The sequence below is a fragment of the Lolium rigidum genome, chromosome 4 (genome assembly GCF_022539505.1).
Source record: "Lolium rigidum isolate FL_2022 chromosome 4, APGP_CSIRO_Lrig_0.1, whole genome shotgun sequence".
NCBI classification, from domain to species: domain Eukaryota; kingdom Viridiplantae; phylum Streptophyta; class Magnoliopsida; order Poales; family Poaceae; genus Lolium; species Lolium rigidum.
Genome location: NC_061511.1, coordinates 145,068,762 through 145,081,905, shown reverse-complemented (window position 1 = coordinate 145,081,905; position 13,144 = coordinate 145,068,762). Strand labels below are relative to the sequence as shown.

The 13,144-nt window shown below is 49.6% G+C and overlaps 1 protein-coding gene across 1 annotated transcript; it reads left to right on the top strand.

The window, feature by feature from the left end:
• Positions 1 to 9,112: 9,112 nt before the first annotated feature.
• LOC124649076 (salt tolerance receptor-like cytoplasmic kinase 1) lies at positions 9,113 to 10,859 on the top strand. The gene is made up of 2 exons (XM_047188751.1): positions 9,113 to 9,635; positions 9,731 to 10,859. Exons 1-2 carry the CDS (start codon positions 9,260 to 9,262, stop codon positions 10,402 to 10,404), a joined length of 1,050 nt encoding a protein of 349 aa, XP_047044707.1. The 5' UTR covers positions 9,113 to 9,259; the 3' UTR covers positions 10,405 to 10,859.
• Positions 10,860 to 13,144: the final 2,285 nt, after the last annotated feature.

Sequence of the window (13,144 nt, the reverse complement as noted above, 5' to 3'; positions counted from 1 at the left end):
CTAAGCCTTCCCTCCAAATATCCCGGGCTGTCACTCCGGGGCCTGTTCGACATAGACATGTGCAAACAACTTGTAGATACACCTAAGCAATAAGTATAGAGCTTAAATCTAAGATCATGCCACTGGCCCTATGACAAGCATTAAACACAACAAGATTTAAAGAACAATAACTTCACAAACTTTATAGGTAGACTAATCACACTAACAATCCATCGATCCCAACAAACACAACAACGTATTACATCGATGACCTCAATCATGTAAGGCAGCTCATGAGATCATTGTATTGGAAGTACATGGGGGAGAGAATACCCCACTAGCTACACTTAGAACCCGTAGTCCATGGGGGAACTACTCACGTGAGCATGATGGAGGCGGTGGCGTCGATGGAGATGGCTTCCTGTAAGGCACTCGCCTGTCTCGGCGGCGTTCCTAACGCAGATTTTGTCCCGAATTGAGTTTCGCATACGGCGGCGCCTGAGTCTTTCTCGAGTTTCCTAATTGTGTCGAGGTTTTAGGTCAGTGGCTTGCAATAGGCGAGAGATCTGAGTCGGAAGGCTCACTCTGGGACCCACACGCAGGGGGCGCCCTCCCCTCTCGCTGCGCCGCCCACCTTGCGTGGGGCCCCGGGCCTTCCGTCCATCTTCGGTGTCTCCGAAGCTTCGTGGAAATATAAGATCGTATCTTGTTTGCCGACTCCGAGAATATTGCCCGAATGTACTTTTCTCTGGAACCAAAAACAACAAAATCAGAACCGGGCAAAGGTGGCATCTTGTTAATAAGTTAGTTCCGGAAAACGCATAAAAACATTATAAAGTGCAGCAAAACATGTAGGTATTGTCATAAAACAAGCATGGAACGTCAAGTGAACGTCTACCGCAGCAACAAGAGCCTCATCTTGTAGGCTTTGGAATCTCTTCAAGGGTGAGACTCGATACCCCATCGTTGCTACCGTCTTCTAGATTGCATCTTGGCTTGGATTGCGTGTTCGCGGTAGGAAATTTTTTGTTTTCTATGCAACGTTATCCTACAGGGGCCGGCGTCGCGTCAAGGTGGAGGAGCCGCCGCGTCCTCCTCCTCCTCCAACCCTGCCGTCTTCGTCAACCTCCTCCTCCACCCCTGTCGTCGGTGAACTCTCTCCCCTCCCCTCCCTCTTCCTCTCCTGCGCGAGCACAAAGTGCTCGACGAAATGCTCGTGTGCTGCTCTGGTTGTGCTGTTGTTGTTGCTGTGCTACTGGCTGCTGTTGTTGTTGATGTGCTACTGGATGCAAGCTATCTATCTATCCTAGCTTGCTGTCATTGTTGCTGCAGCTAGATGCATGCTCTTGCAGCTTCTCACCATTCCTGGTGAACTAGTGTTGCTATTGCTTGTGTGTGCATGCTCTAAATGGTCAAATGATCATCATGTGCTAGTGATTTACTTACTGGCTCATTGCTCATGCCTTTTACTTAATGTCCTATGCTATTGCTATGTCTCTGTAGCTTCTCACCATGTATTGGTGACCGCTCATGCTTGTAAAAGCATGCTGGAGGGTTTTGGTGATGTGCCTGATGCTTCCATAGCATCCTAGTATGATTGTTGTTGCCTAATTCAATTATCTGAAAATGTTTTCTTTATTGATGTCAGATAATTGGATGAACTGCTTATGCAGTAATGATTCCTTTGATGTGTTATTGAAGCTTGGATGGATGCCAACTAGAGTTGGGTACCCTAGCTTTGTTTTGAACTCAACTGAGTAATGATAAATTTCTATTTCTTGTTGGCTTGGATGAATTTATGGTTGATGTAACCTCAGTAGTGGTTCACTGGTGTGATTGCTTGTGCTGGATGAATTTATGGTTGATGTAACCTCAGTAGTGGTTCACTGGTGTGATTGTTTGTGCTGTGCTGTGACCTCATTAGCTCTTGCTACTGCCACTGGTTGCATTTCATAGTTGGATAATTGGTTCGTTTTGGTGAAAATAGAGATATTCACAGTAGGGAATCATGTAAATGAATGCCACTATGGTATCTTTTGAAGAAAATGGGAAGTTTCTGATGGTTTAAAAGACTAGGTGATGCTAGGTTATTAAGTTGGCTGTCAAGGTTGGTTTTATCTGGTTAACTTGGATAGGCTATGTGTTCTTGCTTACTTATGCATATCCATCTCTACTAGATTTACTAGCTCAGGCTTGGTCTCTCTCTTGCCAGCATCACTTGGTTACTACCAAAGTGATGAGTAATCCCTTATGGTATCCCAGCTTTGTTTTGAACTCAACTGAGTAATGATAAATTTATATTTCTTGTTGGCTTTGATGAAAATAGAGATATCCACAGTAGGGGATCATGTAAATGAATGCCACTGTGGTATCCTTTGAAGAAAATGGACTGTTTCTGATGGTCTTAAAAGGCTAGGTGGTGCTAGCTGATTCAGTTGGCTACCAAGACTTGTCTCATCTGGTTAGCTGGGATATGCTATGTGTTCTTACTTGTTTAGGCATATCTATCACTTACTAGATTTACTGGTTCTTGCTTGGCCTCTCCTTTGCCAGCATCACTTGGTCTATACCAAGTGATGAATAATCCCTATGGAGCATATGCTCCATGCTAAATGGTTCTCTTTATAAATGATTTGGTCTTTAAGTTTATTTGTACTTACCGATGATTAGAATGTTTGGTCACCTATACACTCCGGGAAGGCGCTAGTGAGCCTGGTGCGATGGCACAAATATCAATCTCTTGTGCATCCTACCTGGCCTCACTAACGCCTTCCCGGAATGTTAATATTTGTTTCGACCAACAAAGTATGAGGCATTCCATTTAATTCATACTAGCTACTTCTTAATTGCATTGGCATTTCTTCCATTTTAGTGCTGATGATTAAATTGTTTGGTCACTTGTACACTCTGGGGTGGGGCCAGTGAGCCTGGTGCGATGTCACAAATATCAATCTCTTGTGCATCCTACCTGGCCTCGCTGACCCCATCCCTGAATGTTAATATTTGTTTCGACCAACAAAGTATGAGGCATATGATATCTAGTTGAGATACCACTTGGCTCTTTCTTCCATTTTAGTGTCGATGATTAGAATGTTTGGTCACCTATACGCCGCAATATACTTTGCAGAAGGGCCCCCTTTTCCCGGCCGCCGTTCCGTGAATGGGTCCTTGACGAGACAACAACGCCGACCTACCTCTCCGGCGCAGAACCACGCCAGTCCCAGCCGCCTCCCTTGTGGTCGCGTCTCCTGCGCCCTGCAAAGTATGAGGCATATTTCTGTATGTTGCTGTATATAACCTGTATATTGATGTCTATAAACTGCATGTGTATAGCAGATAGCACAAAATCGTTTATAATACACGCAAATTCTGTGGCGCACTGAAAATCAATTCTGTGGCGCACCTAAGCACCCGTGCGCCACATAAACCTTAATTTTATGGCGCATGGGCCGGTGCGCCACAGAAACCTTATTTTGTGGCGAAGTTTCTGTGGCGCACCTCCCATGCGCCACAGAATCCATTTTTTGGTGCGCCACTGATAAGGCTTTTCCTACTAGTGGAGGTACCAAAGATTAGAGGGGCAATGTATTTAGACCACATCCCCTTAAACCAAGCTGCTGCCCAAAAGAGTGTTTTTCTTTTCCATTTCCAATATTGACTCTTGCGGGCACCGCAAAGAGATCGTAGTCACAACGTGTGCAAGGTTTCCCAAAACCAACCCAAGGCTTACATTCATCATTCCATTCATGCCAAAGCCACCTCAAACAAAACGCTGAAGCAAACAAAAATTGAGCTTGAGGATTCCAAGACCCCCATGTTCTTTTGGTTTACAAATGGTCTCCTAATTATTTTTCACTTGCCTTTGGTAACCTTGTCAATTTAATAAGCACCCCCATAGGAACCTCAAGGACGGTGATGAGGTAGATGACCACACTAGTGAGCACCGCCTTGACGAGGGTTGCATGGCCTGCCATATTGACATGCTTTGAAAGCCCGCATAAGCACAATAAATAAGCTAACCAACATTTCCACGTGCCCGCATAAGCATAATAAATAAATTGTAATTAGCAAAAAATAGGCTTTACCCTTGAACCGTGTAAAGTCTCTCCATGTAACAACATTGAGTCTCCCGAGCAGCAGCAACACCACCACACAGCTCAGCCTACACCAACACTAAACTCCACCACTTCACCAGCATTGCTCCAAAACAACAACACCAAGCCTCCAAACGCTGACCCATCACTAGATCGGGGTCCCCTGGCTCCTATTAGCTCTATGGTGAAAGTTTTGCTGAAAAAATAGCTCCAACTGGGGTAAAATGAGGGTTTGCTGAAAAAGAACTCGAGTTGGGAGCGAGAGAAGAGAGAAAGAGGAGAGGAAGAAGAAGGGAGGAGCGCGCCCGACGTGATATTTCTCGTGACTTGGGGCCTGTCGGCAGCGGCGTGGCCGAATGCTAGCCACGCGTGACCGACAACGTTGTCGATCGGTCGTGGGGCCCAGCAGTTGGCAGGTAGCGCACCGACCGGGTCCTATCGGAGGCCGTCTGACCGATCGGCGGCCGTTTGACCGATTGAGGCACATATTTGAAATAATTTGAAATCTCGTATTATTCGTGAAAAATAAAAATAAAACCCGTATTAGTATTGAAAAAAAATCGCTCTCATCGATGGAGAGGCCCGGTAACTCCCCATTTCAAAATACTTTTTTTTAGACTTTGAAAATCTTTGTAATCCAGAGGGTGGTTGTAAAATCGTTCAAATGTACCGTCTTGATGTGATTTCTGTCTCAATAAAAACCCTCTTTCAGATTCAATCTGAGAGTTCTCGCGAGTTCAAACAGCAACAGAGAATACGACTGATGTCGAACTGAAACAAGTAGCTAGCTGCCAGAACATTTGTTTTCCCATCCGTAGAGAGAGGGCAGGCCAGCGAAGAATCCACCATAATCACACCTTTAAAAACGTAGACGCGCCCATACAGGCGTGCATCCTGTGTTCAGTGAACGCGGGCGCGGAGTTCATGTGACGATTCGACGAGGTTTCAGGAATCCGATGCGTGCATGCATGATGCATCTCCCCTGCAAAGTTGCTTAATTACTGCTGCACAGCACTAGCACAGCTTTTGGCTTCAGATTCGAGCCAAAAGTTTATAGCCAACAAGGCGTAAAAGCAACAGTCTGTATGAAGCTTGAAGTGTGTGTTTAGTGACCTACGTACTAAAAAAGAAGATATCACTTGGAGTGCGGGTATGGAGATCGGAATTTTGGAAAAAAAATATTAATTCGTAGTCCTAGATTTAGGCAAAATGTTGTCTAAGTACTCTAAGTTTATTAAACCTGTAACAACTAATTTAGATCAAATATAGCATAAAAAAAGTACTATATAAGAGTTTCAAATAAGCAAGATCACTTGCTACCTCTATTGCTTGCTGCTAACTCACTTGCTACCTCCGTTGCTTCTACCACGAGCATCTCTAGCCGATCCCCAAAACAGCTTTAGAGGAGCAAATGTGGGCCGCTAACGGCCGAGACCGACTATAGCTGAAGCCCAAAAGAATTTAGAGCAGCATATTTTTTGTCATCGGCCTCAGCGGCCCCCAAATATACTCCCTGCAGTCGCTCTCCTAAATTTTTGCTCGCCCACTCCATTGTCAGAGCCTCGCCGCCCCGCCGCTGTATTTTTGGCGGTGTGCCCGTCGCCCTTTCCCCTCCGTCTGACCCACTTGCCGGTGCAAGTTGTCCCCGAAATCGCTCTCGAGAGCCGCAACATCAAGCCGGATCCTGTCACTGATTCGAGGTCATTTTCGGCCACATAGAGGTGGATTGTTGCGGGAAAAGGGCCGCCGGAGCATGGGGAGGTGTAGACCAACTGCCGCGGAGGATAATCACCCGACAACAGCCATCGCCCGACGAGCTTTCTGCCCGGCAGCGGCCTCGAGCTTCGTTGACGTCCGGTGGATGCGTTGGCCCGGCGTTGGGATTTCAACGACCGGTGGTTGATATTCCGGTCGTCGCGTTTGCCCAGCGGCGTCGTCAACCCTTTTGGTCGGCTCTACGGTGTTGGCCGTGGACTCCACCTCCGCCACGCTCATGGTATTCAATGAATTGTTCATATGATTTTGTATTTGCCTCGGCTCAACCGGCTTGACCGAGAGCACGTTCGGCCGTAGATGAAGGGGTTGAGAGAGATGATCTTCGATGACTCTTTATCAGAGGAGGAATAAGAAGCCGACGATGATTTGGAGATGGCTTTGATGTTGATTTTTAACGATGATTTTCGGAGGCCGAGGCTAGGATCAAAATCCGGCCCGTGTGATTTTCACTTGTTTGGTTTGAAACAATTTATTTAGTTCATTCATTCGGTTTGTAATAATGAATAATTTGATTTACTACATATAATTTGGTTTGTAATATTGATATTTTGGTTCATTTGGTTTAATTTGCGAAAATAAAATTTTGATCCTTATTTAGTTCATTCATTCGGTTCGTGATAATGAATAATTTGATTTACTACATTTAATTTGGTTTGTAATATTGATATTTTGGTTCATTTGGTTTAATTTGCAAAAATAAAATTTTGATCTTCTAAGTTATATGGGTTCGGATCTACGGCGCTAAATTTAGAGGAGCAACTATAATCCGCTAGTGGATAGTGAGGCGTTTGCTCCTCTAAGTTACTAGGGATCGGCTAGAGATGCTACTCCTAGGTTGCGATCACTTGGGCGAAGAATGCTGACAAGAAGAAGAGACAAAACTAACTGTCTATTTGGTCATGATTTCAAACACAAATGTTGTTCTTTTCAGAAATTCAGAACCGAAAGCTGGCACTTGAATTTGCATTACTGGCAAGAGCATTCAGTATACCTACACTACGCGGCTACAAGAACTCGGTAGGCCACTTCACGTCACACACACAGTATATGTGACAATGGTTCAACCAGGCAGATGCATGCATGAACACTGCTTAACCCCAACTGAATCATTAGAAGCAACCAAACCACATTCATCACGACGACTCCTTTGACACACATTCCTCGTCTTGGTCTTGGATGAACACTGCTCGTCAGCTCTGCGCGTGGGCACGTGGCGTGGCCTTGACCACCGCCTCCTTTTCTACGGTGCGTGCTGCCACCATGTTCATCGATCGCACCAAACCCAACCAAAGTCCAACATTACACACGTCTCGCCTCCGACACCTTCGGTGCAGGAAGCTTCGCAGAGAAAAAAGATGAGCAGTTGAAGAAAGAAAAAAATGATATAGCAATTAAGCCATGCGAAAATTCACCGCAATATTAGCGGGCTCCTTTTTGTCACCTAACAATTCTGCATGCTAGGAGGAAAAAACAGTCACGAATTACACTGAGCGCTCAGGTTCATCTCCGATTTGATCTCGACCCGGGGTCTGTCTGCAGCGACAAGTGTAAATGACACGACGAAGCCTTTCCAGAGACTACCATTACAGCAAGGTAGAGAGTATTATGAGGTCCGTGTAGCTTAGCAAGTCATATCAGTGGTAGCAGTTGCGAGACATCCTGGACCTTGGAGGAGCCATAACCGTTCTGGATCGCTCGCTCGCTCGCGCATAATTGGCGGTTTCAGCTGTAATTTAAACCCACCAATAATCCGGTTCAAACCTAGAAAGCTGCACGTCAGAAACGCATTATGTCCTCACTACCTCGCCGTATACTCCCATCCCATGTGTTGATCCAATTATTATTCGGACCATATTATTCATTCCGGTGTAAGAGCATCCCCACTCGTTTGGGCTCCCCACGCCCAAATCCGGCGAAATTTAGCGCCGGATGGATGTAGTTTTTGTCCTGGGGAGGCCCATTTTTCCAGCCGCGAGCCCATGGACGCGCACCCACCGCGTGCATAGCGACGGCGCGATCACCGGGAAGGGCAATCGTCGGAGTTCCCTCGCCGCATTGAACCGTCGCGAAGTGGACTGGAGAGCCGAAACGACTCGTCGGGAACGGTCGAAGTGGCCTCGATGCGAGAACCGCCGTAATGGAGCACGAACTCCGCGGAAGAGCAACCGGCGCTCTCTTTCGTCGAGAGACCTACATATACGGTTTCCGACGGCCGACGCCATTCATCTCGTTCTCTCGTCACCATCCTCCGTCAACCATGAGCGATATCTCTTGGCCATCGGACATCGACAGCGGAGGAAGCCGCCCGGATGGCGCCATTGGTGGGATCCAGCCGCATCGTCCGAGCAGCCGACGACTCCCCCCGCCGCCGGCCGAGGACGAGCGGGACGACGAGGAGGAGGACGAAGAGGCCGTGGAGCGAAGCCGAGGAGCAGAGCCGAGGAAGAGGCCGAGGAAGAGGAGGAGGAGCAGGAGCGAGGAGGAGGAGCAGGGAGGAGGAGGACGAAGAGGCCGATGAGGACGACAACGAGGAGGACTCAACTTCCTCCGACGAGGAGGTGACGAGCCGGAAGCGTCGCCGCGACGACGATGAGGCGGGGCCTTCTAAGAAGAAGAAGAAGTAGTTTAGTTTTAAAGTTTTTATATGTAATTTTTATGTTTATTCGAATTATATTCGAAATATATATATAATCTATCTATGTTGCACCACTTGAGAGTTCAAAGCTTTCGTTCGACGAGGGTATTGCCGTAGATCGGGAAGACGAGGGTTTTGCCGTAGATCGGGAAGACGAGGGTTTTGCCGTAGATCGGAGGCCATTGTCGCCGACAAGTTGGGGCCACGCGCGCTTTCGTTTCATCCGGAGTCCCCGAGCGCTCCCCGGGGGGCCGGGGATGGCGTGGGATCGCCGGATGGATTTAGGCCCAAATCCGGACGAAAACGAGGAACCGAGGGCGCGACTGGGCCGAATTACGCCGTCCGGATGGAAAAAACGCTCGCCGGGGGCCTCGTCGGGGGGACGAGTGGAGATGCTCTAATCTATTGGAACTCCAGGGATGAGGGAGGGTGACCTCATGGCTGCCAGATCTCGTCTGTATTTTTCTGAAGGGTAGGCTTGATGATGCTGGCGAGTGAGTAAGGTGGGCCCGGATGTCAGTACCAGCGAGGTGGCTATGGCTGGGAAATGATTTGTGGACGGACGCTGCTAATGCTAATGGTGGCAACTTCGCACTTCACACCCCCACCAAATCTCAATTCCCCGCACCCACCTATATATAAGCCAACTGCGTACATCCACCAAGGCAGAACCCCAAGTCTTCTTCCTCCCTCGGCTCCTCTGCTCATCCTCCTCTGCTTGCTGCTCTCGTCTGCCTGCGCGTCTGTGCAAGGAGCTGAAAGCGAGAGAGGATTGATGGGGGCGCAGAGGTTCAGGTTCTTCTGCTGCGGCTGCGGGGCCAATGCGGCCGCCAGCGACATGGAGGTCGACGAGGAGGCTGACTGCGTCGGGACTACGGTGCCCGAGGGAGGAGGCAAAGGGGCCGACGGGACGACGCGGCAGCTGTCGTGGCCGCAGGTGGAGCGGATGACGGGCGGGTTCACCTCCGCCGTGGTGGGCGAGGGCGGCTTCAGCACCGTCTACCTCGCGCGCCTCTCCGGCTCCCTCGCCGCCGTCAAGGTCCACCGCAGCAGCGAGCGCCTCCACCGCGTCTTCCGCCAGGAGCTCGACACGCTCCTCCGCGTCCGCCACCCGCACATCGTGCGCCTCCTCGGCTTCTGCGACCAGCAAGGTGCGTGCTTTCTCTTCGTTTCCCTGGAAGATGCAGGCTCTGTTCTCTACTCTGCTTCGTAACGTCGTGCTAAATTGTCACTTTCCTGAATGCAGACGAAGGCGTGCTTGTGCTGGAGTTCGCGGCGAACGGGAACCTGCACGAGAAGCTGCACGGCGGGGGCAAGTCCGGTGGCGCGCTGCCGTGGGCGCGGCGGGTGACCGCGGCGCTGCAGGTGGCGCAGGCGCTGGAGTACCTGCACGACCAGTGCGAGCCGCAGGTGGTGCACGGCGACGTGAAGGCGGCCAACGTGCTCCTGGACGGCGCCATGTCCGCCAAGCTCTGCGACTTCGGGTCGGCGCGGATGGGTTTCTCGGCGGCGGTGCGGCCGCGGGCGTCGGCGCACACCATGCTGGGGTCCCCGGGGTACGTGGACCCGCACTACATCCGGTCGGGGGTGGTGACCAAGAAGACGGACGTGTACAGCTTCGGGGTGCTGCTGCTGGAGCTGCTCACGGGCGTCGAGGCCTTCTGCCCCGTCGAGGGCCGCCTCCTCACCGCCGTCCTCGCGCCGAGGCTGAAGGCACCCTGCGACGCAAGGATGCTCGTCGACGAGCGGCTCGGCAGCGCGTACGACGCCGCCGAGGCCTCCGCGGTGGCGGCGCTCGCCGCGTCGTGCGTCGGGCACAACCCCAGCCTCCGCCCGTCCATGGCGGACGTGGTGCGCACGCTGGAGCAGAGCGCGCGCGGGTCCATCCTCGCCGCCGGGAACGGCCACGGGAAGCTGTGACGAGTCCCGAGGCGGTCCTAGGCGGTAGATCCGGATTGGCCAGCTGTGAATTTGTGCTGTTGTGATGATGGGTGTGAGCTGCACCGGGGACACGTGGAGCCTCGCCACTGGGCGAGCGCGTACAAAGAGGTAGTAGGCGCGCATGTCGAAAGCAATCTCGCAAAAACAAAAAAATGGCAGGATGAAAAGGTGTGGTGGAAAAAGGTAGGGCTCGTGTGCGCTGATGGGGAATTTCGATGACATCATGGTGGTGCCAAAGTGGCACCGATTTGGGAGTGCGAGAGAAGAAACCACTAGAAATTTGGGGCCGTCGAGGCTGCGATTCTGACGATTTTGTCCATTTTTTTTTCCTTCTTCTGTAAAGTACATTGGGTGTTCATGATGTTCTTCAAGTTTGTTTGTTTCTTCGTTCGTTTCGTTTGTTCCTAGAACTAACTTGTGCTTAGGCTTCCTTTTACTTGTGTTGGTCCTTAGAAATTGTGTAAATAAATATTTGCGCAAAAACTTCTCGGACTGCATGCATTTCCCTTTCGAAAACAGTTTGAGTCTGCTGCTGAGTTACTGCTATGGTACGGCGAGGTTAGCTGGAAGATCAAATCTGAAATCTAGTAGTCCTTGATGAAGAAAGTCAAGAAAAATAAACTGCGCACTGTGGCCTCTTAATACGACGTTATACCGCTGTCTGTGCAGTGCAGAGCAGATATTACTGGATTTTTAGATCCTGGCACCCAGAGTACTACTACCAGATTCCAAACTGCATTTTGAAACGCGCATATTCGCCTCTTCTTCTGTGCATGAACAACTCAGTCAATTGGACTCCCTGCCCCAGACTGGCCAGCAGAATACTCCACAAATGAGTATACAAATCCATCTTGGTCAAACAAATGTATACTACTCCATACCGTATAGTAGTACGATTCTTTACTCTTTTCAGACACAGCTCATTCTGCTGGGAAAACTTGAAACTCTTTTCAAACAGTTCCCACTCGGTCGACTGAAATTTTCTTCGTGCTTCGAGTTGGAATAGTACAGAAGAGAAGAATGTATTAGCTGACCCCTTCTTCAGAAATGCACAAGAGAGGAGGGTTGCACTTGCAGTCCTAATAATGCAAACCCAAAATCATTAAGCAGCCAGGGTTCTTGACTTTGACAGGGCCCGAGGAAGAAGAAAGAGACGCATGCCCTTGCTTTCAAACTAATCACCCAATTGGCAATGGCGCGCGCACATTGAATAGGCTGGAGCCAAAACAAGGAAACCAGAGGAGGCGGGCGGGCGGGGGGAGACGGCGACATGCTCCCCATACGAAAAACGCCGTCGGCTACCCTGTACATGTCGCCGGAACGGGTCGCGTATGGGCCGGCGAGGGAGGCTGCCGGTGGCGGGTCGCCGTCGTGATCGCGCACGCAAGCCCTCCGACGGAATCGGCCTCGCCGTCTCTTTCGGCCGTGCCCGACCGACGACGCGACGCGCATCCGCCTGATGGGTTAGCCGTTAATGACGCCTCCGCTAAATTAATCCATTGGCTCTAATCAACTACACGTTTCATCACAGATGAAATAAGCTAAGTTCGCCGGTCATGCCTTTCCACGCCTGCAAATAGTTTTTGTGTTCATTTTCTTCCAAGCTTTCGCGTCGCCGTCACTGGAAACATTGTATTTGAGCGTGCCACGCCTTGTACACCGACACAGTAAAGGCATCTCGATCATCTATTTATACGTGGTAAGCAACCAAAAAAATGAAAAAATAAGTAAAGTCATCTATAATCGGTTAGAGCAGTACAAATTCAGTTTTGCTCCTCGTAATTGTATCAATCCAAACTCTAAAACGGTTTACAGTTCCATTATTCATACTCATCGATGGAGCGCCTTAGTATAATTTTACGGTTTTATTACGTCTCAGTCAACTGAGATTTTCTTAAGTCTAAATTAGTTGCTTAAGTTACACTTTTCTGTTAAAAATGTGCACTTGCACTTTTCTGCTAGTACGTGCAACTAAACCGAGTTGCACTTTTCTTTAAACTACTTGCACTTTTCTGAGGTCTCAGTCAACTGAGACATAGACACACCCATAATTTTATCTCCCTCTGACCTCTCCGAACTCTTTCCAAATAGGCACCGGTGCCTAATCGACGGTACCTCGGAGGAGGGATCCTCACGAGGGGGAGAAGAAGTAGGGGCCATAGGGCGGAGAGTCCTTCGGACGGTGGTACGCGATTTACCCAGCTTCGGAACACCTGCTCGAAGACAGGGACTACTGCTGCTTGTCTGGAATTATATAGGCGCTTTCGCGTTGTTACAATGAGTTGTGGTTGTTCCTCTAGGGCTCCCAGGATCCGGCTTATAAAGGCGCACGGTTCTAGGGTTTACATGGAGAGTCCTAGCCGGAATACAAGTTGCATAACTACGATACAATGTCTTATCGTGTACGTCAAGGATCCGCCTCCCATCTATGTCGTGCAGGATCCGGATACCTTATGGGCCTCCACGGATCCGGCCTCCTTCGTAGGTCGGTTGGGATCCGGCTCTTCGCTCCTGGGCTGGACTTCATCCTTCAGGATCTACAACAACTGGGCCGCCCGATGGACCACATGCCACATCCCCATCTGTGGGCCACCCGGGCTTGCCGGAAGGAGGCCACGCCATTGATATACCAATAAAGTATACCCACAACACGCACAACCGCTCAAAAATTCTCAAAAGTCTGTAGTAATAATAAAAAGGCGAATTACATATCAAACAT

What these genes read in the sequence shown, in the direction of transcription:
- LOC124649076 (XM_047188751.1), top strand. Translation starts at nt 9,260, where the DNA reads ATGGGGGCGCAGAGGTTCAGGTTCTTCTGCTGCGGCTGCGGGGCCAAT. An exon ending in CGGCTTCTGCGACCAGCAAG is followed by an intron (nt 9,636 to 9,730) that starts GTGCGTGCTTTC and finishes TCCTGAATGCAG; the next exon opens with ACGAAGGCGTGCTTGTGCTG.